Below are 10173 nucleotides of genomic sequence, written 5' to 3'. Positions count from 1 at the left end.
CGGACTAAAGAAGCTCTTACCAGCAGAAACTGGGCCCGGAGCGCTGGGCATGCGGACCTGAGCTCCAGCAGACTCTGTTTTCTAGACTTTCTGCTCTGTTTCATGGACGCAGCATCACAAAAAACAAGCAGCATGAATGCAGCTAAAAGCATCATCTTTATTCTCCACAGTCACATAGTCAACGGTTAGCTTTCAGACTACATCCAAAATAACTCGCACAATAAGTAGTGGATCCTGATCGTACGCATGAACGTAGAGCATCGTCCGCACTCAGCACTGAGATCAATGTAATGTACATAAAATACTGAAGATATTTAGCTGAACAAATACTTAATATATAACCACGTATGTGACCTGCTGTGGGGGGGAAATGATATGCAAAAAAAATGACAATAAGTCATGTGTAGCTTCAGCATGACAGTAGATTTTAACAGGTAGTGATGTAGGTTTGATCTGCTGCTTACTTAGAGGGAGACGTTTTATTAAAGATACAAGAGTTTAAAGGAGGCATGTGGGAAATGTGCTCATTGGTTTTTGTGGAGTCAGGCTTAGCTTAGCATTAAGTCATGAAGTAATTAGCACGCTAGAGATTGAAAATAGGCTTAAAGGGTTAAACTTTATGTAAAGTTGTGTTTAAAACCTCAAATTATTGTTTATAGATCTCTTAAACACGTCAGGGGTGTGTGTGTGTCTGTGTGTCTGTCTGTGTGTGGCTGTGTGTGTCTGTGTGTGTATGTGTCTGTGTGTGTGTCTGTGTGGGTCTGTGTGTGTGTCTGTGTGTGTGTATGTGTCTGTGTGTGTCTGTGTGTGTATGTGTGTGTCTGTGTGTGTGTGTGTGTTTGTGTGTGGGTGTCTGTGTGTCTGTGTGTGCATGTGTGTGTGTGTGTATGTGTCTGTGTGTCTGTGTGTGTGTCTGTGTGTGTGTCTGTGTGTGTCTGTGTGTGCATGTGTGTGCATGTGTGTGTCTGTGTGTCTGTGTGTGTCTGTGTGTGTCTGTGTGTGTCTGTGTGTGTCCAGGCTCTGCGGAGCGACATTAAAGGGCCGCTGTGTTTGTCAGCGGGGTCGTATGAGGCTCTCTTATCTGCAGTCGGTTACGGGGAAATGAAAACATGACATCATTCAGTTTGAAGCTGCCAGACTCCACTGACACAACAACAGAAGCTTCCAGCTCACAGGACTTCGCTCTGCCTTCTGTGATGGGTTTTAAACACCTTGACACCAAAATCAAACATGTAGGCGGCGGCTGTGTGAGGAGCACAGACTGCAGCGCTCCTTAAACACCACATTATGAAGAAGGCACAGGCTCTGATTGGCTGTTGACTGAGACCTGCTAATAAAACAACAATCGATTCATTTTCACAGAAACCAATGAGCTCATTATGTGCAGCTGTTCCTTTAAAAACATGTCAGTGCTTCCATGTTTTGTTGTAACCAGTGGTTTTAGTTGCACTGTGCAGTGGTGGGGGTGGGAGGGGTGGGGTAAGTTTTGAATGTAGTTTGCAATATAATAACAGGTTATCAATGATAACACAAGGTTTGATTAGCTGTAGAGTTTATATACGGTTCAGTGTGTGTGTGTGTGTGTGTGTGTGTGTGTGTGTGTGTGTGTGTTCGTACACTCTGCACACACACATCTGTACGGAGGAGGTTTTATTAGCAATATTATGAATATTATGCAAGTTGGAGTTTGATTCCTCAGAAGAAGGCGGGGTGATTCACAGGAGGTCTGCGGCACCTCCGGTGATCCATCAGGCTGCTGAGAGATGTTTACCAAAGCACTGTCTGATCAATACTGATTTCCTTCTGTCTGTGCGTCAGTGTCGCCTCTTTCTGAGGTCTGTCTGGATTCATGTTGTCTTTGGTTGTTCCCCTCACTTTAAGTGAAGCTGGGCGGGTTTTTGGGACCAGCTGTACTGTACTGTATAGAACACACACACACACACACACTGCTGTGTCACAGGCTTCACTCTCACCTGCATGATGAACACAGACACACACAGTGTTACATCTGCCATCTGACCAAAAACAGGAAGTCTGTTAAATCACGTCCTTAGAGCATTTTTACAGTGTGGAGTGTGTCACTGGACAAATCAGAGCATTAAAATGTCTTCAAAGTGCCTTTTAAATATTTAAACATTTTATTATGACCTAAATTATAATTGATTATTTGTCTGTAACGTAAATCTACAGAAGAAAAAAAAGTTTCACACTGAAGAAGCCGGAATCAGAAATCATTATTGATGATGATTATTAATCATTATTTATCAGACGATATTTTAATGTGTCTCTTAATCAGTGATCATCAGTCAGACGTCGTTCCTCTGGCACACTCGGCAGTCCTGTTCCGGCGCTCGGCGGTACGGTTCATAGATACATGCAGGTTAATGTGTGGATTATAATCTGAAGGTGGGACAGCAGGTGGTCGGTGTGGAGTCATGATGCACTGCACATTCTCAGTCTTTTCATTTGTCATGTTGTTCTCGTGTTTGATTTGCTTTGAGCAGGAATGTTTTCTAATGAGAACATTTTAGAGCTGCATCAAAATGTACTGAAGAAGAAGAAGAAGAAGAAGAAGAAATGTGCTGTGAATATATTAGAGGCGATGCAAAGCCATGTATAAACCACATACTGATATCTTGGTAGGGATATTATGAAGCTGTTTATTGTAAGGACGTGATAAATAAAAGTTTCTTTTTCTTTAAAATGGCTTCCTGTTTGTTTCATGTCAGTAACAGGATGAAAGATGAGCAGACAATCGGAGCTCCTCCCATCTCTACTGGCCCTCGAACAGATGATTATTACAAAAACATAATTAAAACTTTGTAGGAATGTCCAACATTTAAGTGATGGAGAGTGTCACAGGAGAAAAAAAAACACAGTTGTAAAATCATAGAAATATTAACGAGCATGATTCCAGATCAGACACACACACACAAACAAGACAAACACACAACATGTCCACAGTCTTCATCGTCAGCTGGCAGGATTCTATTAAAGTGCATCTCATCATTTTAAGTCCCCATTCGGGTCCTATCACATCACAGCATGCCAGAAACAACAGCGCCCCCTCCTGGAGAAACACAGTACACCTTTTAAGTCTTAAAGAGGAAACGATGACCCATAAATCTGATGGAAAACAGTGCAAGTACAGATTTTATGGCCATATCTGTTCAGTTCAGACTGTCCGACACCCCTGCTGCTGTGGCTGGCTGCTTCTGAGCATGCTCAGACATTCAGTCTGCAGGTGCCTGGAGGGTTAAAAAGAAGAAGCTAACGGCTGCTGGATAGATGTACAGTGTGCTAAAAGAAAAACACGATAGGCTGCCTAAAAATGATCCAATCAGTATTTTTTATGTTGCTGTGTTATGAATGTGCTTTGGCGGAATACATATTATCACTCTAGTCCTCCATATTTCTCCAGTTTAACCCCTCCAGCTCTAGCTGAGGTAACTCTTTCAGCCTCACAGCTCTGTCAGTTTTCTCTCACCTCTTCCCTTCAGACACGCTAAGTGACCACAGGATTAAATGGCACTCTGGTTTCGTCCACCTCCTCATCCACCACAGACCTCGGGTCAGGTCTGTCAGGACAGAAAATCAGCCGCAGCAGCGCTAACCCGATGCGAACTAACAGCCTCAGCACAAGAAAAGCGAAAGGCACCGTGATCTCCATCAGGTGGAAAATCTGGGCGCTAAACCTACTCAGAATGCACGTCAGGAAAAAAGTCCCCAAAGCCACGCAGGGGTACAGAGCTAGCTTAGCTAGCATAAACACGTGCTCGCGCCCGCCATATCGCACGTAAGGGTGCAGAGTTTCATGTTCGTTGTAGAGAGCGACCACCCAAATGGCGAGCTGAAATATACCCGCAAAGAAAATAATCACGCAGCTGATCTGAATGGCTTCCAGTTCGTTGCGGGAGTTGCTCGGGAACTCGTGCGTTAGCTGGTAGGCTAAAGGCAAACCTCCGATAAATGCCAGGGAGAAGGTGTTGAGCAGGCCCATGAAGCGCGTCGTCTTGGTGACGTGCAGGAAGAGCGAGTGATGGACGAACCACAGGAGGCCGACCGTGGCGAAGGAACCGAAGTAGGCCAGGTACTCCGGGCCGTAGTCCTGCAGGGCCGCGGTCAGGCTGCCGCCGTACTTCTTCTGCACGACTGCCGGGTCTGGAACGTTGTCCTCACTGAAAGGAAGGACGTGAAGAGGTTAAACACACGTCATAAGGCTCACAGACCCACCACGGACCTCTGTCTGCGGTCCTGAGTCTGAGGTATAATCAACTGGACGCGCACATAACAAGAACAATGTCACCCCTCACATATTTAACCCCTTCACTGAAACAAAGTGAAGCTGACCATATGTCCAGGATGAGCAGCGTCGCTACGATGGCATAAACTCCGTCACTGAAGGCCTCCACTCGCTCTTTGTTGAGAGGCTCGTTAGGCAGGTAGGTGTAGAACAACATGGAGTCTGGAGTCTCCTCCACCTGACCTGAAACGGACCAATAAGATTCCTTAAAAAAAAAAAAACAACACGCTGCATGCGTCACTGTGAGGGTCAGAGGTGGCCTCCTCACCGATGGCTTTGCTGCGACACCACTTCACAGCTTCGGAGATGTAGGGCAGGAAGATGACGATGGCTAAGAGCACGTAGGACTGGAAACAAAAAGGACAATGTTACCAGACGAAGAGCGGGTCGCTCCGAACACAAAGAAAAGGACGATGTTCCTGACCAGCTGGAAGAAGATGAAGGAGAAGATGCTGGCGAAGAAGCACATGATGGGAACCCTCATGATGACTTTGAGGATGTGCTGTTTGTAGAAACTCTGGTTCTCTGAGATCTGGATCTGTTCGTTGAGCAGGAAGGGACGGCTGAAGGCGTACACCACGATCAGCGCCTGAGGACACAGAGGACTGCGGTCACCAGGCGGCGTGTGGTACCTCAGTGACGCAGCAGCAGTGTCATGTGCTCACCTGGATGACGCCGATCACCATCACACAGCCACAGAAGAGCAAAATCCCCAAGATGTTCTCAGGGAAGGTCGCCATCAAAGAAAACTGCCAAGAAAACACATCAATCAGCACCGAGCGGCCGAGCGAGGTCACGGCTGCGGCGCTCACACTCACCGTGTACGGCAGGAAGGTTATCAGCATCATGCAGGCCTGAAAGAACCCAAAGCAGAGTTTATTAAAGCGCTTCAACAGTGACTGACAGCGACATCCTGCGAGGGGACTCACCAGGTTGAGCAGAGCGAGGCAGTCGTCAATACGCACGATCACCTGGAACAACCTGCCAACGTGAAATAAGAGCTGTGACCCGCTGCAGTAACACCGACGCCATGATGATGTGACGCCGCTCGTACCTGATGTGAGCGGCCCAGGCCACCGTCACAATGAGGAACGTCATCAGGTAAACGGCGATCTTTGTCGTCAGCAGCAGCTGCACGCTCTCCCTCAGCTCCTGCACACACACAGCAGGTCACACACACACACTGCTCGAGACACACACACACACACACTACTCGATACACACACTGCTCGAGACACACACACACACACTACTCGATACACACACTGCTCGATACACACACACACACACACACACACTGCTCGATACACACACACACACACACACACTGCTCGATACACACACACACACACACACACTGCTCGAGACACACACACACACTGCTCGATACACACACACTGCTCGAGACACACACACACACTGCTCGAGACACACACACACACAATGCTCGAGACACACACACACACACAATGCTCGAGACACACACACACACACTGCTCGAGACACACACACACACACACTGCTCGAGACACACACACTGAAACATGCGAGCTAACACACAGAGCTCCATGACAGGGTTACCTCGTTATCCTCCACCTTGGTGTGAGCAACAGGCAGTATCTGTGAGGCAGGAGGAGACAGGTCAGGTGACACGTCATCATCACCATCTGAGCCTTTCACACCAAAAACATGTGTGTGACCTGTGTGTAAGTCCATCATGAGTCAGGACACTGTAAACTGTGACTCCTGAACAGCTGATGACTCCTCCAGCTGCAGGATCATCGCTGACGTAAGTGTGTTTGTTTCACTGTGTGTGTGTGTGTGTGTGTGCAAAGACCCAGTGATGTGTGTGTTTTTCTGCTCTCACCATGACGGTGGCGATGATGGAGATGAGTGCGTCGCTGTAGGCCAGCAGTCTGTGGGAGGACTGCGTGCTGCTGTGGCCCTCTCTGTCGGACGGACTGATGCTCTCCGGGAAGGAGGAAGAGGACGGCGCGTGGCTCCTCGCGCCGCTCTTCTTCTCCATCTCCTCCTCCACGTGGTGCTCTATGATGTCGCTGTCGTCGTTTTCGCCCATCGTGGCGAGCTGGAGGAGCTACGGACGCGCAGCGGCGCAGACCATGGACCCAGCGGACGGAGCTGTTTGCAAACAACAAACCGAGTGACAGCTGACTGAGGGCGGGGAAACAGGAAGCAGCTCACCCGGATGGTTTCCGGTTTACAACAAAGATCGTCGATCAAACAGGAGCACCCACTCGGTGCTTTAAAAACCAACCCATGCCTAGAAAACAAGTTCAAAAGCAATTTTGTTTTCACCCATTTTCACCTGTGGTATTTTTTAAAGGGTGATTAAATAATAAAACTGTGATGTTGTTATAAAATTATTTAGTCTATTGTTTTCAACGTACCTTCATTTTTAATTCATTTTTAATTTAAATTAAAAGTGAAATGTTATTTTATTATTTTGTTTTATTTTTCATTCCACTTTAAATAATAATATCGTAATAATCGTTCTTATTTTCCTGATCATTTCCCCTGATCATGGGATCAATAAGGAATGATTCATTTATCATTTTATTTGATTTCCTTGGTGTATTTTCAGTCCCGGAAGTAATGCGTGTTTCACGCAGTTGTGTATTTTTCTGACGCTAGCTAGGCGTCAGCTGCTCCTCCGTCACTGCGGCTGCGCGGTCTGTGGCGTCATTAACGTGCTCTCAGCTCGTTCGCGGCTTTTCAACGTGTGGGCGGGCAGCGTCTGTGACGTCACAGCAAGACTCTTGACATTTGACTTTTAACTTGGCTCCAAGAAGTTTGGTTTCCACGAGCTTCACGCGTCTCTGCGGGATTTCTCTCCACCACAGGTGGGGACATGAGACACGGGACACGGGACGTTTGGACACGGCACACTGACCCGGTCCAAACTCCACAGAGGAGCTGGAGCTCGCTGAAAGGTTAGTGCGGCCTTTAATGCTACGTTAGCCGCTAATGCTAACAACACGCTGCTTAGGTGTTGTCAGGTGTGTTAGCTTGTTAGGCTAATTTATTTTTGTTTGAAATGATGTAAACATAAAGTCCTCCAGCAACCAGGACCAGGTCCAAATCATAAACTACTGCACTGAGACAGAGCATGCTGGGTAATAATATAAAACAGTTTTTAAATTTTAAATCTTTATTGTAATGATGTGAAAACACTGATGGGTTCAACAACAGACCAGACTGGCTCCTGGTCACTAACAGAAAGGGTTAATGTATGACGGTAAAGCTGTGTGATGTTGTGTAGACGTGCAGCTTGTGTGTTTGGTTTGCATCATGCAGAGCTGCAGTAAAAGAGAGGAGCTCTCACTCAGTGACTTAAAGCTGGGCTGCAGATTTTTACTGACGTGTTTAAACCAAACCTATAAGGGCTTTTCTTACACGTTAAGTATTACTGCTCTGCATCGGAAGGTTTAAGGTTAATTTAATCATCAGGTTGACCTGATTTCTATGGTGCTGATATATATTGATTTATTTTTTTAGTCTGATCTACAAGCAAACAAATCAACAAACAGTAAGACAGCTGTGTTTCATATCATTTAACTCTTGGGTTTTTCTTGGCTGCTGTGCCAGAGCTTTTATTTTCACCAACTTTTCTCTTTCATCTCGTGGATTGTTTTATAAATGTGAATAAAATCCAACAAACGTGTCAAACATGTTGTTGCTCAGCTTTATGCCACAGCTGTGCTTTCGGGCCGCGTGCCTTATACTCTGTCCCTCTCTCTCCCTCTCCTGTTATGGCCATTAGTCCGCCTGATTTTATTCCGTCAAGCCGTTCTTTTCATTTGAATCTACAGAAGAGTGTTGTGTGTTCTTGGTGATGTGGGGGTTAATATGGCTGCCCCACGCCATGAACCTCCTTACTGAAATGGGCCTCTGATCTCTTCATGGCCTCTGCCTCTTTGTGACTTTGTCTTTCCTCGCTTTTCCTACACACACACACACACACCTTGTAAAGCTGTCTTTAGAAGCACCATGTTGTGTAGTTTACATTTCTATGCAGGATGAAACCTAAACTACCCAAATTGGTTGTCATCGATAGCTGCACCCCTCTCTCTGTCACAGACACACACATCCACATTGACTCGAACATGTCGTCACACTCAGCTGTGATCAGTGTTGTTGTAATGACATGTGTTCCTCGTAGGGAGAGCTACAGAAGGTAAGACCAAGTTTTTATTTCGCTGGTTTTTCTATGGCTGCCGTGTCAGTCGCTCCTCTGAAGTGATGCAACTGTTCTATTCATTCTTTGACGAATTTGACTTGACGAATTTGATGCAGCATTTAATTTTAACATTTAACCATTTTGTGTGGCGGTGAAGGCATGAAGAACAGAAGATGGCTACAAACAGGTTTGTCATTTTTTAATGTATTAACTTTGATTTGAAGTACCTGGTAGCATGTGCATGTTTTGTGTCGTGATGGTGTCAAAGTGTTGAGTGGCCATGATGTCACCCAGTGATCTCTTGGAGTCTGATGTTATTATTTGGCCAGAGGGTGAACCATTACAGTCAGTTTACGTTCTTACTCTCACCTCTGGTCACGAGCTCTGGGTAGTGACCGAAAGAATGAGGTTGCGAATACAAGCAGCTGAAATGAGTTTCCTTCGAGGGATGGCTGGGCGCTCCCTTACAGGAGGAGGAGCTCGGAGTAGAGCTGCTGCTCTTCCACATCGAGAGGCGTCGGCTGAGGTGGTTCAAGCATCTGTTTCGGATGCCCACGGACGCCTCCATGGGGAGGTGTTCCTGGCATGTCCTACCGGTGGGAGACCCAGGATGCGAGAGACTGTCTCTCGGCTGGCCTGGGAACGCCTCAGGATTCCCCTGGAAGGCCTGGAAGAAGTGTCCAGTGAGAGGGAAGTCTAGGCGTCCCTGCTTAGACTGCTGCCTCTGCAACCAGACCCCGGATAAGCGGTTGAGGATGGATGGATGGATGGGTGAAATATTAACAGGTGAGTAAGCTAACATTAGCCAAATTAGCCAGCATACAAGCTTGCCAGATAACCCTAATGTGTTTGTGTGTTCTTCTTCCCTTCCTTTGTTTTTCAGACTCAGACCAGCACACGTTCAGCCCAACAGGACCGAGACCTGCTCAGACTGCTGTGCTGATTTATCAGGGTGAGTTTAATGCTGCTTTAAACTCCTGGGCTGCTCTTAATCATTGTGACTTCAGCTGTTGTAGTTGGCGGTCTCCCTGTGCCCAGCACAGCTAAGTAATAATTAGGCTGCTATATTGATTTCATTAATTAATACGATGGCTGACTCTTTGATAAGGAGGAAGATCTGTTTAGTCATCACTTTGCTCTTAGACTGTCCTTTGGTTTGTTCTGGAGATCTAGAAGATCATTTTGAGATTTTCTGTGTCCATCCATCCAGAGCATCCTGTTGGAAAAAAATAGGCACACAAAGAAGGGTTAACAAGACCCAAATGAAAAACCCAGCTTCAGATGGACATCAAGGTTTGTGTACACGCATTGTGACATCATAACAATCCACTGGTTGCTGTGTGTGGAAGGATCCATTGCAAGCTGTTGACCATCATGGAGGAGATGAACGAGGACGAGTGGTGTGAGTGCGACGGCTGCTGCCATCCGATGGTGAGTAACTGTGACACACACATGAATAAACATGCAGTGAAACTTTGAACAGGTTGCAGGATGGTTGAAAGAGTGAATTGTTGTCAGATGTTTAGAGGTACCAAAAGGTCTTAATGGGGTCATTGTGTAATGAATGGTTTCCATGAGTGTGTGACGGACAAGAGGAACCAAAGAGAAGCATGAAATATGGTTCAAAGCAAAAATGATGCTTAATCGAAAGTTATTTCAAATGAAGGATGTG

General features: G+C 46.3%; 1 protein-coding gene across 1 annotated transcript; it reads right to left on the bottom strand.

Moving 5' to 3' along the window:
* Window positions 1-2640: 2640 nt before the first annotated feature.
* Window positions 2641-6480, bottom strand: tmem175 (transmembrane protein 175). Its single transcript, XM_028413202.1, has 10 exons — window positions 6171-6480; window positions 5885-5923; window positions 5358-5455; window positions 5233-5284; window positions 5122-5157; window positions 4969-5052; window positions 4728-4892; window positions 4572-4650; window positions 4351-4486; window positions 2641-4178 (listed from the first exon to the last, which is right to left on the bottom strand). The coding sequence occupies exons 1-10, from the start codon at window positions 6378-6380 to the stop codon at window positions 3506-3508; spliced, it is 1572 nt and encodes a 523-aa protein (XP_028269003.1). The 5' UTR covers window positions 6381-6480; the 3' UTR covers window positions 2641-3505.
* Window positions 6481-10173: the final 3693 nt, after the last annotated feature.

Source organism: Parambassis ranga, chromosome 9, assembly GCF_900634625.1.
Source record: "Parambassis ranga chromosome 9, fParRan2.1, whole genome shotgun sequence".
NCBI classification, from domain to species: domain Eukaryota; kingdom Metazoa; phylum Chordata; class Actinopteri; family Ambassidae; genus Parambassis; species Parambassis ranga.
This window is presented reverse-complemented; position numbering and strand designations above follow the sequence as displayed.